The sequence below is a fragment of the Cydia splendana genome, chromosome 8 (genome assembly GCF_910591565.1).
Source record: "Cydia splendana chromosome 8, ilCydSple1.2, whole genome shotgun sequence".
Classification (NCBI taxonomy): domain Eukaryota; kingdom Metazoa; phylum Arthropoda; class Insecta; order Lepidoptera; family Tortricidae; genus Cydia; species Cydia splendana.
Genome location: NC_085967.1, coordinates 1,195,576 through 1,211,331, shown reverse-complemented (window position 1 = coordinate 1,211,331; position 15,756 = coordinate 1,195,576). Strand labels below are relative to the sequence as shown.

Below are 15,756 nucleotides of genomic sequence, written 5' to 3'. Positions count from 1 at the left end.
TAGAAATCATAGAATAGAAGAACCACTAAATTTGACAGCTCGACGCACAACGAAAAAAAGCGTGTAGTCGAACCACAGACAACATAGTAATTTGGGTCAAGGTTATCTTTTATAGCAGCAGTTATACCATTGGCTCAAATGATGTGTAAAAGCCATAACAGACAACCAGGTGTAGTAGTCTGTTACGTCTATAATGGTGAAAGGGTGAAGGTCTGATCTGAATCAGTCTGAATAGTTACATTAAAATGTATTTGTTAAATCTTTTTTTAATTTTCAAATTTATTATCCTTGATTTACTCTTTGTTTCAAATGATCAGTAGAATAGTTAGATCGTTATCGATGTTTATGCACGGTAAACTTATCATTCAAGATCGCGTTTTATATATAGCTGAATCCTTATTGATTTCAACATGCATGACACTAATTTCGTAATGTAAATCCAACTGATGTGCTTAATGAATAATTTAAATAATACAACTGCGTTTGCTGAAGCGACTGGTGTCTGACCTGTCAGTCCAAAAATATAACAAAACCTAGATAAGGTTTGGTTTTGCTACTATAATTCAAAGTGGTCACCGGTCACTTACCGTAATGTGCCACTTCTTTCACCTAATACGGTCACCGCATGCAAACATTGCTCACTTTCGACTAACAACGTTCTTTTGTTATTGGCGCCGCTGTCACTTACATTTGCAGGCAATCGACCTATAATCAGAAGTAGAAGTTACCTATCAATGAGCTGCATACTTAGATTAGTTGTGAATACAGTAAAACAACACTTTTCTTTCACATTTTATTGTTGAACAACAGTTTAGAATAGCGTATGCCACCGGAAATGGCACCTTCCTTAATCCTTAACACTACACTGTTTTCTGTAAAAACATTACACTATTTAATGTAACTTTGTACATGGCCACCGATACAATAGCAAGATCTAATTTACTTTTTACAGATTTAACAAAATGTCAACAATCATTTGTTACTCAATCATACAGTATAGATTTGACTGCATGTGTATAATACATACAGGTTTGAGACATCGATAAAAACAGGGACAATACCAAAAAATATTTTAGATGAATATATTAGGAACTACACTTAATGACATATTTATTTACATTGATATAAAATGTATCATTTCCAAAAGGAAAATTGTGAATGTATGAACAAAATATATAATACTCCTTTCATATATATAAAATATTAAGATTTGTCCATTGTATGCAAACTAGTATACGAATGTTGTATTAAGCTGAATTTAAGAAAAAGGCAAAACTATTGAGCATACTATTAAAAACTGAAATGTATCCCACAAAAAACTTGACAGATTGTATGGGAGCGGCATTATGACGGCGGGTTTGTGTGGCTCTTAAACCAGGGGTTTATGTTTTCGCCGATATATAGCGCTCGTCCCTTTCTGACACGTAGATATTGCATAAACACGAGAGAGACGAACACTAAAATACATAAAACAGTGATTATAGTACGCTCAAAAATAATATACCTTGCAGAAACTTAACCTAAATATTCTATAATATAAATTATTAAAACAACTAAAATCATGCATTATTAAACCTACAGTTGACTGATACGAATTTCTATAATTAATTCTAAAACAGAAAACTGTCAGCAACTAAAACATTATTTCTATTGAGAACATACCTAAATCATAAATTGCACATTAGTATTTCTTATAAGAATAAAAAATAATAAGTTCATAATTTAAAATATTAAACTTGCTCTCACTTTCCGTGGATTTTGTTTAGATAATTTCATAAAAATAAACGTTGATTACATCTTTTACAGAACATTGATTTTTATTGAACTTTGCTTGATCCGGTAGGACGAACATACCTAACATAGAAAACCGAAATCATCTAAGGTCTACACGGTTAAGTGAGGCTGGCCTTCACATTGCGACTTGCAACTTTTATTTAGTGACAAATGTATGAACTCGCACTCGTACTAAACACTAACCAATATGTAAACACACAGGCCCAATGTGAAGGCCAGCCACACTTACCTGTAGCGACCTTATCTGCATCTCTTTCGTTCGAAAGTTCGAATAATGCAAGCGAAAGAGATAGAGATAGACTATTTCGAACATCGATAGTAGGCCACCGCGTAGATTAACGCAGTTCTGATAACATGGTTGCATTTATCGCCGTTAGCATTCATCCCGTTCTAGTTTAAGATGCTAGAACGAGACAAAGCTACGTAAGCGTTAGATTTATACAGCTCACAACCTCAATTTTTAAAGCCAATGAATCCATTTGCGCTACCAATAACAAGCTTAGGTTGGTATTCCACCTGTCCAGTATGCACTGCGTCTCACTCTCTCACTAAGCAAAATGTGAGACGCAAATACACATTGGATAAAGATATTGGACAGATGGAATACTACCCTTGCGAACAATATTGTCTCTTTCGAAATCCATTATTAAATACAAAAATAAAAGTGAACTTTCTTAATAACTTACATAGTATAGTATGTACAATGAATATCAGACAATACCAGTCTCTTGATAGGTTATCAAAAATCGTGTTATTTTCCAAGTATTCAACAACAAACACAATTTGAGTACTTTTCTATAACACTTTGGAAAATAACACGATTGAATTTCGAGACATTTCATTTTACTTCATCGAAGCAAATATCAAAGTTCATACTTCTTTGAGTACCTACAAATAACTTAAGTATTTCATCAGTTTAGTCCATTTTGAGGTATGTACACATATGGCAGGGAAACAACTCTTGGCCAATACACCACGAAATGAAATAAAGGTTTACAAATTATTCATTGTAGGTTTATTCCAGGCCCTAAAGTCGCAAAAGAAGTCTTGCTCTATACAAATGTAATTTGGCCAAATGTAATTTGTTAACTTCTAACGCGATTTTGGGGTTGGTTTTAGTCAATTTCGTTCAGTATGACCAAAAATCTCTCTTTGTGGAGAGTGGCTAAGACCCAAGGGGTTGACAAAAAATCTCTCAATATTGCCACAAGGTGCCCCTATGACACGTGAATGTTTCATCTCTGGATATTGAGTAGGAGTAAAGAGGATTTCATATTTGATATTGGTGAGTGAGCGTTGTATGAATCCATAGCAGTGTGATTCCGCGTAAATGTCACGGCACAGCGTCCATTTTTGCACTTCAATAGATTTACCGTGAGTGCACGTGGCGTGCGTCGATTTGGCCTGTCGTTTTTATATTAGCATGGAACTGTAGGGTCATTTTCATGTGATGGCGCGCCGTAACTGTCGAACGGCGCCGTAGACCTGTAAACACATTTTGAAATTGATTAATTATCAATATTTATTTTTGATATAAATAAGTATGTATGTTTAATGTATGTTTTTTATTTAATTTACTACGAGTATGTGTTTTGGCAACGCTCAAGTTTGAAAATTTACAGTACCTTGACGGCGGGGCCGAGCCGTATGTGCAGGCAGGCGACCAGCTCCTCTCGCGACGCCATGAGCAGCTCCCTCCCGGCCAGCCGCGCCGCTGCTCCGGCCGCCGCTCCACCCACGCGGGCACCAGCATGTATGTACCTTGACGGCGGGGCCGAGCCGTATGTGCAGGCAGGCGACCAGCTCCTCTCGCGACGCCATGAGCAGCTCCCTCCCGGCCAGCCGCGCCGCTGCTCCGGCCGCCGCTCCACCCACGCGGGCACCAGCATGTATGTACCTTGACGGCGGGGCCGAGCCGTATGTGCAGGCAGGCGACCAGCTCCTCTCGCGACGCCATGAGCAGCTCCCTCCCGGCCAGCCGCGCCGCTGCTCCGGCCGCCGCTCCACCCACGCGGGCACCAGCATGTATGTACCTTGACGGCGGGGCCGAGCCGTATGTGCAGGCAGGCGACCAGCTCCTCTCGCGACGCCATGAGCAGCTCCCTCCCGGCCAGCCGCGCCGCTGCTCCGGCCGCCGCTCCACCCACGCGGGCACCAGCATGTATGTACCTTGACGGCGGGGCCGAGCCGTATGTGCAGGCAGGCGACCAGCTCCTCTCGCGACGCCATGAGCAGCTCCCTCCCGGCCAGCCGCGCCGCTGCTCCGGCCGCCGCTCCACCCACGCGGGCACCAGCATGTATGTACCTTGACGGCGGGGCCGAGCCGTATGTGCAGGCAGGCGACCAGCTCCTCTCGCGACGCCATGAGCAGCTCCCTCCCGGCCAGCCGCGCCGCTGCTCCGGCCGCCGCTCCACCCACGCGGGCACCAGCATGTATGTACCTTGACGGCGGGGCCGAGCCGTATGTGCAGGCAGGCGACCAGCTCCTCTCGCGACGCCATGAGCAGCTCCCTCCCGGCCAGCCGCGCCGCTGCTCCGGCCGCCGCTCCACCCACGCGGGCACCAGCATGTATGTACCTTGACGGCGGGGCCGAGCCGTATGTGCAGGCAGGCGACCAGCTCCTCTCGCGACGCCATGAGCAGCTCCCTCCCGGCCAGCCGCGCCGCTGCTCCGGCCGCCGCTCCACCCACGCGGGCACCAGCATGTATGTACCTTGACGGCGGGGCCGAGCCGTATGTGCAGGCAGGCGACCAGCTCCTCTCGCGACGCCATGAGCAGCTCCCTCCCGGCCAGCCGCGCCGCTGCTCCGGCCGCCGCTCCACCCACGCGGGCACCAGCATGTATGTACCTTGACGGCGGGGCCGAGCCGTATGTGCAGGCAGGCGACCAGCTCCTCTCGCGACGCCATGAGCAGCTCCCTCCCGGCCAGCCGCGCCGCTGCTCCGGCCGCCGCTCCACCCACGCGGGCACCAGCATGTATGTACCTTGACGGCGGGGCCGAGCCGTATGTGCAGGCAGGCGACCAGCTCCTCTCGCGACGCCATGAGCAGCTCCCTCCCGGCCAGCCGCGCCGCTGCTCCGGCCGCCGCTCCACCCACGCGGGCACCAGCATGTATGTACCTTGACGGCGGGGCCGAGCCGTATGTGCAGGCAGGCGACCAGCTCCTCTCGCGACGCCATGAGCAGCTCCCTCCCGGCCAGCCGCGCCGCTGCTCCGGCCGCCGCTCCACCCACGCGGGCACCAGCATGTATGTACCTTGACGGCGGGGCCGAGCCGTATGTGCAGGCAGGCGACCAGCTCCTCTCGCGACGCCATGAGCAGCTCCCTCCCGGCCAGCCGCGCCGCTGCTCCGGCCGCCGCTCCACCCACGCGGGCACCAGCATGTATGTACCTTGACGGCGGGGCCGAGCCGTATGTGCAGGCAGGCGACCAGCTCCTCTCGCGACGCCATGAGCAGCTCCCTCCCGGCCAGCCGCGCCGCTGCTCCGGCCGCCGCTCCACCCACGCGGGCACCAGCATGTATGTACCTTGACGGCGGGGCCGAGCCGTATGTGCAGGCAGGCGACCAGCTCCTCTCGCGACGCCATGAGCAGCTCCCTCCCGGCCAGCCGCGCCGCTGCTCCGGCCGCCGCTCCACCCACGCGGGCACCAGCATGTATGTACCTTGACGGCGGGGCCGAGCCGTATGTGCAGGCAGGCGACCAGCTCCTCTCGCGACGCCATGAGCAGCTCCCTCCCGGCCAGCCGCGCCGCTGCTCCGGCCGCCGCTCCACCCACGCGGGCACCAGCATGTATGTACCTTGACGGCGGGGCCGAGCCGTATGTGCAGGCAGGCGACCAGCTCCTCTCGCGACGCCATGAGCAGCTCCCTCCCGGCCAGCCGCGCCGCTGCTCCGGCCGCCGCTCCACCCACGCGGGCACCAGCATGTATGTACCTTGACGGCGGGGCCGAGCCGTATGTGCAGGCAGGCGACCAGCTCCTCTCGCGACGCCATGAGCAGCTCCCTCCCGGCCAGCCGCGCCGCTGCTCCGGCCGCCGCTCCACCCACGCGGGCACCAGCATGTATGTACCTTGACGGCGGGGCCGAGCCGTATGTGCAGGCAGGCGACCAGCTCCTCTCGCGACGCCATGAGCAGCTCCCTCCCGGCCAGCCGCGCCGCTGCTCCGGCCGCCGCTCCACCCACGCGGGCACCAGCATGTATGTACCTTGACGGCGGGGCCGAGCCGTATGTGCAGGCAGGCGACCAGCTCCTCTCGCGACGCCATGAGCAGCTCCCTCCCGGCCAGCCGCGCCGCTGCTCCGGCCGCCGCTCCACCCACGCGGGCACCAGCATGTATGTACCTTGACGGCGGGGCCGAGCCGTATGTGCAGGCAGGCGACCAGCTCCTCTCGCGACGCCATGAGCAGCTCCCTCCCGGCCAGCCGCGCCGCTGCTCCGGCCGCCGCTCCACCCACGCGGGCACCAGCATGTATGTACCTTGACGGCGGGGCCGAGCCGTATGTGCAGGCAGGCGACCAGCTCCTCTCGCGACGCCATGAGCAGCTCCCTCCCGGCCAGCCGCGCCGCTGCTCCGGCCGCCGCTCCACCCACGCGGGCACCAGCATGTATGTACCTTGACGGCGGGGCCGAGCCGTATGTGCAGGCAGGCGACCAGCTCCTCTCGCGACGCCATGAGCAGCTCCCTCCCGGCCAGCCGCGCCGCTGCTCCGGCCGCCGCTCCACCCACGCGGGCACCAGCATGTATGTACCTTGACGGCGGGGCCGAGCCGTATGTGCAGGCAGGCGACCAGCTCCTCTCGCGACGCCATGAGCAGCTCCCTCCCGGCCAGCCGCGCCGCTGCTCCGGCCGCCGCTCCACCCACGCGGGCACCAGCATGTATGTACCTTGACGGCGGGGCCGAGCCGTATGTGCAGGCAGGCGACCAGCTCCTCTCGCGACGCCATGAGCAGCTCCCTCCCGGCCAGCCGCGCCGCTGCTCCGGCCGCCGCTCCACCCACGCGGGCACCAGCATGTATGTACCTTGACGGCGGGGCCGAGCCGTATGTGCAGGCAGGCGACCAGCTCCTCTCGCGACGCCATGAGCAGCTCCCTCCCGGCCAGCCGCGCCGCTGCTCCGGCCGCCGCTCCACCCACGCGGGCACCAGCATGTATGTACCTTGACGGCGGGGCCGAGCCGTATGTGCAGGCAGGCGACCAGCTCCTCTCGCGACGCCATGAGCAGCTCCCTCCCGGCCAGCCGCGCCGCTGCTCCGGCCGCCGCTCCACCCACGCGGGCACCAGCATGTATGTACCTTGACGGCGGGGCCGAGCCGTATGTGCAGGCAGGCGACCAGCTCCTCTCGCGACGCCATGAGCAGCTCCCTCCCGGCCAGCCGCGCCGCTGCTCCGGCCGCCGCTCCACCCACGCGGGCACCAGCATGTATGTACCTTGACGGCGGGGCCGAGCCGTATGTGCAGGCAGGCGACCAGCTCCTCTCGCGACGCCATGAGCAGCTCCCTCCCGGCCAGCCGCGCCGCTGCTCCGGCCGCCGCTCCACCCACGCGGGCACCAGCATGTATGTACCTTGACGGCGGGGCCGAGCCGTATGTGCAGGCAGGCGACCAGCTCCTCTCGCGACGCCATGAGCAGCTCCCTCCCGGCCAGCCGCGCCGCTGCTCCGGCCGCCGCTCCACCCACGCGGGCACCAGCATGTATGTACCTTGACGGCGGGGCCGAGCCGTATGTGCAGGCAGGCGACCAGCTCCTCTCGCGACGCCATGAGCAGCTCCCTCCCGGCCAGCCGCGCCGCTGCTCCGGCCGCCGCTCCACCCACGCGGGCACCAGCATGTATGTACCTTGACGGCGGGGCCGAGCCGTATGTGCAGGCAGGCGACCAGCTCCTCTCGCGACGCCATGAGCAGCTCCCTCCCGGCCAGCCGCGCCGCGCGCGCCGCTGCTCCGGCCGCCGCGCCGCCCACGCGCGCCACCAGCATGCCCACCTCCTCCTACAACCGAACACGATGTTGTACAATGTGGTGATTGATCACTCAAAGAGTTAAAGCAGCGGTCGGCAACAGGCGGCCCGCGAGCCTCCCTGGCTATTTTGTATATAATATTATCAAAGAACAATGTCTGATAAAGTCACACATATTAACAAAGTGCGACCCGCGTCAACTTCCTTAACTACTATGTGGCCCTCGGCTGCAAGTGACCCTTACACTTGCACCATCCCACTGACCCGAAGCTAAGCGGTTAAACTGTTAACTCGGTGTCAAATTGTACTGGTAACCATGGTAACTCCAGGTTTAACCGGTTAACCCGGGTTAGTGGGATGGTGCAAGTGGCCCTAAAAGGTTGCCGACCGCTGGGTTAAAGTACTCTCTAGTTACCATACAACATACCTGCGTCCATATGTCGGGGCGGCTAGGCAGCTGTAGCGCGGCGATGTGCCGGCGCACGTCGAGCCGCAGCTCCCGCGCCTCGCGTGGCTCGCGGTGGCGGCGCACGCGCCAGCGCCGGCTGCTGGCGGCGTTGCTGCTCGATATTGATTCCTCATCGGACGCCTGGAAATTTATGTAAAATTTCAACAGACACACGAAGCTCCGACAACCTTACTGACTCCAAATTCGACTGCCCTAATATGTCCGACCGATCTGTCATTTTAAATACAAAATTAATACTAAAAAAGGATGATTGGATAATAGATTGGTTGCCCGATACGTAATTTAACGTACGTGACGACTGAATGTATTTTAATATCTGGGAAATAAATTTTAAAACAAGTAAAATACATAAAAAATATTTAAAATAATTAACTTACAGGGTCAACTTTCGAGACTTCTTCGACTCTCTTATGTTTTGGAGGTCTTCCTCTTGTAGGTCTAAAACAAAAACAAATCAATAAATAACAAATATACACTTTCATATAAAAGTTATGTTATGTTATATGAAACTACTACTCTAACATACATTTAGGTGTCCATGCCTTCGCTTGAACCACATTATGAGATAACACCCTTGTAACTCAGCCCTAATCAAGCGAATTCATCAACTAGTAGCGCCATCTATCGCGCTACCCAAGTACTAATGTCGCCCGGTTGCCAGCGCTCGGCTGCTTTCTCTTCAGTACGCTTTTGTAACTCAGCCGAGCAACACGTTTACAAAGCAAGTTTAAAAAGATCAAGAAATTTAAATCGTAAAAATATTTTGAAAACCTCCGACTTCGTGACATTCCGCTCGGTGCCCATGGCCCAGCGACGAGACGCAGTGACCTTCCTACAGGCACCGTCATAAAAAGTACACGGGTACTTACGCCTCATGGCCTCGTCCTGTGGGACAACAAGCGTCGTCCCGTGAGACGACATGGCGTCGTCCCATGAGACGACAAGCGTCGTCCCGTGAGACGACAAGGCGTCGTCCCGTGAGACGACAAAGCGTCGTCCCGTGAGACGACAAAGCGTCGTCCCGTGAGACGACATGGCGTCGACCCGTGAAACGACATGGCGTCGTCCCGTGAGACGACATGGCATCGTCCCGTGAGACGACATGGCGTCGTCCCGTGAGACGACATGGCGTCAACCCGTGAGACGACAAGGCGTCGTCCCGTGGGACGACAAGGCGTCGTCCCGTGAGACGACAAGGCGTCGTCCCGTGAGACGACATGGCGTCGTACCGTGAGACGACAAGGCGTCGTCCCGTGGTATCGTCCTGACACACGACATGGTATTGTCCTGACAGACGACATGGCAGCGTCTTGTAAGACGACGAGCATCGTCTCGTTAAAAGACCTTGTGACATTCCGCTCAGTGCCCGTGGCCCAGCGATGAGACTAAGTGAGCTCTTATAGCCATCATCATAAAAAGAATACCTACGGGTATAAATGGCACACAGCGTCGTCCCGTTGGACGACAAGCATCGTTGCGCGTCTCACTCAGTCCCGTGAGATGACATGACATCGTCCTGTGGGACATCAAGCGTCGTCCTGTAAAACAATAAGGCGTCATCCTGTGATACGACAGGCATCGCGATGAGTTACGTCATCATGTGAGAAGAAATTGCGCCATCCTGTGGTATCGTCCCGTGAGAGGATATTGCGTCCCATAGGACTACATTGCATTGTTCCATAAGACTACATTTTGTCGTATCGTGAGACATTAATACGTCGTCCTATGAGATGATATCGCATCGTCCTCTGAAATGACATTGAAATGATGTTGTCTTGTTAAACAAAAACCGTTGTCTCATGGTCTACCATTAATACGGTAGCGGACGTCTTATTGGTCGCTTTATCGTTCGATGTCTGCACAGTCGGCCTCGCATTTAAGATCTGCATGGTCATGAACCAATGCACGACTTAGTGGGCGTTATCATCATTGTAGCCGACCAAATGGTGTGTCACCTTATTTTAGAACGACGAGCAGCAGAATTGCTATTAGCGGGTTTGGCGCGATATTGATAACGAAATGCAGTTACAGTAATTGTCTCAACCTGCCAGGAAAAAGGAAGGTTTCCGTCTTGGTCGTGTACAAATGTTGGTCTAGGTCGATAACAAACAGTTGCCGTGAGATACCAAACAAACCAAAAATATACATTCTGAGGATCCTAAACTGTATGACTAACTGGCCATGAAAAATAGCAGTTAAGAAACTGTGAAAAGGGAAAAGTACAAAGTGAAAAACCTTGTGTTATACTTTGCCCAACTAGATCCTATACCATAAAGAGAGAGGGGGAGGCAAGAAAATTGACGTTAGCCTTAAAGAAGGAAAGAAAACTAAAACTCCCTCTTCTGAATAGGAATACCAATACAAGTATAATGCCAATTCATTTACGGCTCTGTCATAGGCTAACAAGAGATATCTCTTTATTGCGGCTCTAAACCTGAAAAGAATAGAGTTTATGATACTCGTATATATTAGTGAAAAATCATCGCACTAAATCCCTCTTTTGAATGATGAATGACTAGTCAGGTTGATAGTGTCTTTGGGAATACTGAAGCATCTCCTGTATACTCTCTAAATATTGACCATTAGCTAAAAAATTGCGGCCTGTTACAAAGAGAAATCTTTTACTTACTTTAAATCGTCTACTATGTAGCTGTGAAACAGAGACCACTGAACTAAGAGAAACACGTAGAAAACAGCAAGTACCTTCCATCGCATTCCGTCCAATAGACCGAACTGACAAAGGCATTTATAATGTAATTAGTGCTCCATTCACATCAGTCAGGTAGAAACTTGTGAAATTAGGTTCAAATGCTGTAAGTAACAAGCTCCACTTCGGAAGATTATCTAAGCAGCCGGTTGTGTTATCGACTTGCCGTTGGTATAACAATCATGCATCATAAAACGTTGACCATAAACGTTACATAGTTAAATTTCAAAGGAAATGAATGAACTCTTACTGGTAATATAACTATCGGAAACAGGCGGTATATGTCTAAAAGGACCAACTAGTAAAATATTAATTTAGTATGGCAATCCGCATAGTTACCCATGATTGTTCAATAGGTGAAACATCGGTTTCTTTAGTGGTAAATGTTATGCCTATGTAGAAGATGAAGCGCTCCTTCAAGTTATGTAAATAAATAAAGAATTTATGAAAATATTTTTCGGTAGTTAGAGTGGTGTTACTGATTCTGTTTCGAAAAATCGCGAATTGAATTAGAGGTGAAGCCGACTAAGGGAACTAAGCTGTCGAACCAACAGCCACGGTCCACGGCTTTAAATCTAAACGATGATTGTTTAATTTTTCCAAATAGACAAATTAAAATGAAGTCACTTCAGAAACTTTGAAACCATGTGGACTGCGGGGCAAGCCAACGTACAGAAAAACGTATAACGTACGTAAACGTACACACATGCGTAATATGTAGAAAATATTTGCAGGCAGTCACCGATAGCAGATACCGGATTCTGAAAGAACACGGATCAGAAATATCCTTCTTTCGATTTCCAGATGAGAGGTTCCCTTTGCAGATAAGGAAGTACTCGCGTGATTTTATAGAAGAATAACAACATACGGTGGTTCAGGCAAAATGCGCGATCTAAGCGAAATATGACTACAAATATGTTCGCCGGTTAAATAGACCCTGCAATTTACTCTGAAAATCAACACTAGTTCTGCAGTCATTGCCAGATCTAAGTATTATAAGCTTAGCTGAAAGGTTGTAGTCCAGGGTTTACAGCATACTGTTGTAACAGGTCTCGTAGAGCATGTAATTGGAAACGTCATCTTCAATGCAATCAATTCCAGGTGTAGTACCCTACAAAATCATCGTGCCTTGGTTATAGGGCAGATGCGCCGCTAATCGAATTACAGCATTAGTTGTGAAGACAACTACAATTCATATATTTATATATTCATGATAATATGCTTATATCATTAAATACAGTATATATGAGATGTCAGTAGACATATATCAACGTTACGTCAGGCGTAGCTCACTCCGCGATTTCGTCGCGTCGCTACAAGTACATGCGGCCCACACCAATTTTGGTGTCTAGCACTAGTAGTTGCCGCGCACCGCTATAGAATGGACGCCTGCTCGCGCTTGCACCACCTTGTGGTCAAAATCTGTCGTAATAGTACATACTATTATTTATACTATGATTACGTCAAGGTAGTGACATAAATATAATATGTCGCAGAAAGGCCTAGATCATCAAATAATTGTTTATTTGTGGGCATCATGATGCCTAATTAACCCTAGGGTTCCCTCAAGATAATCAAATGATACACAACTTAATTGCACGAAAGCCAATAAACAACATACAACGTCCTTGTATTGCTAAATTTCTAATCAAAAGTACCTACAAATTAATAATAATAATAATTCAGCCTATATACGTCCCACTACTGGGCACAGGCCTCTTCTCACTCGCGAGAGGGCTTGGGCTATAGCCCCCACGCTGGCCTAATGCGGATTGGGGCTTCAAAGTACAAATTAAGTAATCAAATTAATATTTGGTAATGAACGCGTCTACACGTGTTAAGGTTTGACAGGAATTGTGCCACAGCATCGCCCGCGCGCGCCGGTGCTGGCAGCACTTGAGATTAGATGACATCATGACATCATGAGACACCCGTGGTTTATGCCACTGCAATGGTATAATGCCAAGAACTTACTGGTTCGGACCATATATAAATAATAATAATGTTTTAATTTGTCTGGGTGTTAAGAAAGTTCCGCAATTGGTTTGAAAAGGTTGCACTACAATTTAAAGTGGATAGGTCCACCTCCCCTACTCTTACTCAAAGAGTCTTTCATCGTCAGTCAAGAGGTTTTTACACTCTTATTAGAAGATCGTATGTATACGAAAGCATTAAAAACTCACAAATCGTGCTAAGTCTAACAATAAAGCACAATCCATTACCAGCGCGCGAACCATATAATCTTCAGTTTGGGAATCAGCTTGCCACCAGAAAGAGTGAACATTAAACAACCTACAATTACAAGCCTTTATTATAATTAGCCTAAAAATTATAGGTGAAGGCATTGGAATTATTCAAAGATTAAAAAATCTTCTAAAATATCCTACCTGGTAGACGGATCTTCAGTCTACGCACAACATCATGGTGAGATGCCATCCACAACAACTAGAGTTGTCAGCATCACTTTAAATTCATAATCATCGCCTCCATACGGTTGTCACCTGCGTGTCAGTGATTCTGTTCATTCGTTTATTCGCTTGCATGACTGACAAGCACATCATTTAAAGATTGGTTGACCCGGCACCAGCCTAATTGGCAAGTTTTCAGTTATCTGTGGGGAGTAGTAAATTTAGCAGCATAAATGACACTTAAAATAAGTAGGAGCCTACCATTTCATATAAGAATTAATATCTTTTCATGGCTTACTATTAATATGGTAGTTTTTAAAGCAACCCTCACCTAAAACTAATCAGTAAGGAAGAATGTATTATCGCCTCAGTTGAAACTACTGCTAGGTTGTTGAGAGTTGTTACTAGTAACGCATACATTAAATCATGAAGTGTTGTATTTTCTTCTTCACTTTCTGACGCTACTTTCAGGCAGAGGAGTACTTGATTCGAAATAAATCTCAATTACTTCCACAAATAAGAAATAAGAACATCATGTTTATAATTTCTAACACATTTACGGAATATGTTGTCCTTATGTAAGGATAGCCCATTAACAAATAAACCTGGTATACCTAGTAGTCAATAACTATGTATTAATATCTAAATAATGTTAATATCGTATTCTAGTGGGTACATATACAAACATTTGGTTATTTGTCCACATTAAAAGTCATATTACATTACATCTGGTCTATGATGCAACTTACCAATTTACATTAAATTGTTGGAAAATACAATAAATCAGAGAGGACCCAAGCTTTTCCAATTAGTTACAAAATTTTAAACAGTGGATGGGCCGGCAGTGCTATATTTGTGTTAAGCAGTAGATAAGTAGTAGTAATATCATTACATCATACAACAAAACCTTTTTATCACCTAGTGGCTATTGTAAGGAAAGCATCAGGTAGTTTGGACGGGTTAAATGTAAAACTCACTCGATGAGGTTCACGTTACACGCATCAGAGCTACTACTTCAGATAGTGGTTACACTTAAATTTGTACGACCTACAAGTACCTACTTATGTCTTTAATTATGATATTAGGGACAGTCTTTCAACTAATAGTCACACAGTTTTGTTTTATATAAAAAGTTTTATAGTCACAATGGATAACTTATGTTGCCAGTCCGTGCTAACAATTGTCTCATCTATCGGTAATTACAAATAAGGAAAATCTAGTAAGGTTTGACGTAAACAATCCTTTAGTATATCAATACGGAATAAATTTCAAGCCCATATTCTTATCATGTGATTTTTGCATAAATTTAAATATTATCAGTCACAGTACGCCCGGGCCAGCGCCGGCAGAGGTTTAAACACGTCTCATAATGTGGTTCAAGCGAAGGCATGGACACCTAAATAGAACCGTTTTTCCCCCGAAGGGTAAAAAACGGATATTTAGGTTCCTGCCGAAGCTTGAACCACACCTAAGGGCCTTGCCGGCTTATGTGGTACTGAAGAGAAAGCAGCCGAGCGCTGGCAACCGGGCGACATTAGTACTTGGGTAGCGCGATAGATGGCGCTACTAGTTGATGAATTCGCTTGATTAGGGCTGAGTTACAAGGGTGTTATCTCATAATGTGGTTCAAGCTTCGGCAGGAACCTAAATATCCGTTTTTTACCCTTCGGGGGAAAAACGGTTCTAATAAGTATGTTTAATTTATGTATTTTTTTATTAAATCAAATATAATTTGATGACATACTTCTCTTTAGGTGTGTGCGTGTCGCTGGTGGGAGTGAGTGTTTCAGCCGTTTTCGGAGGGCGGCCGAGGGGCCTACAGCAATAATTACATAATTAGTACTCATTATTCGCTACAGCCATGCTGCCGTTGAAGGTCAAGTTAAAAATACATGGTTTCGAGATTTCACCTTAACATTAATATTACTGTTTTAAAACGAGTCCTATTGTTTCTTTATTGTTTGTAGTTATTTGGTAACAGTAATTCTACGTTCAAGTATTATTACGTTCTTTGGTTTATTATTTCATTTTTAATGGGACAATCTACTAATACGAAGTTGTTATATTCTAAATACATGATTCAGTCCTACGTAAAGAGCATAAAATAATTATAGTACAGGGTCATTCCATAATAAACGCTACCAAGGGTTCAAAAATGAAAAATAGTTTAAGAAGTCAACACTAACCTATTTCCATAGAAAACATACCAAACCTTCATGTCAGAAAAAAAAACCGGAAAAAAATCAATTTTTACATGTTTTTCATGTACTTGATCGCAACGTTTAAATGATAGGCGTAAAACTAATTTTATACAGCGATATTGACAAGACTAATTAAAAAGAAAGTAACTGTAAACTGTTACAAATTTCCCGCAGTTATTTCAGGTAAATATCTTAATTTTATAATTTGTCTTTAAAA

General features: G+C 48.1%; 1 protein-coding gene across 1 annotated transcript in view; it reads right to left on the bottom strand.

Moving 5' to 3' along the window:
- Positions 1-3,237: 3,237 nt before the first annotated feature.
- The window catches only part of LOC134793085 (uncharacterized), a 29,274-nt gene continuing 16,755 nt past the window's right edge, over positions 3,238-15,756 (bottom strand). Inside the window, exons 10-14 of the mRNA XM_063764610.1 lie at positions 15,083-15,154; positions 8,601-8,661; positions 8,182-8,343; positions 3,556-7,785; positions 3,238-3,279 (exon numbers count right to left, since the gene is read on the bottom strand). Of these exons, the coding sequence (XP_063620680.1) occupies positions 3,238-3,279; positions 3,556-7,785; positions 8,182-8,343; positions 8,601-8,661; positions 15,083-15,154 (4,567 nt within the window). The remainder of the gene's footprint in view (positions 3,280-3,555; positions 7,786-8,181; positions 8,344-8,600; positions 8,662-15,082; positions 15,155-15,756) is intronic.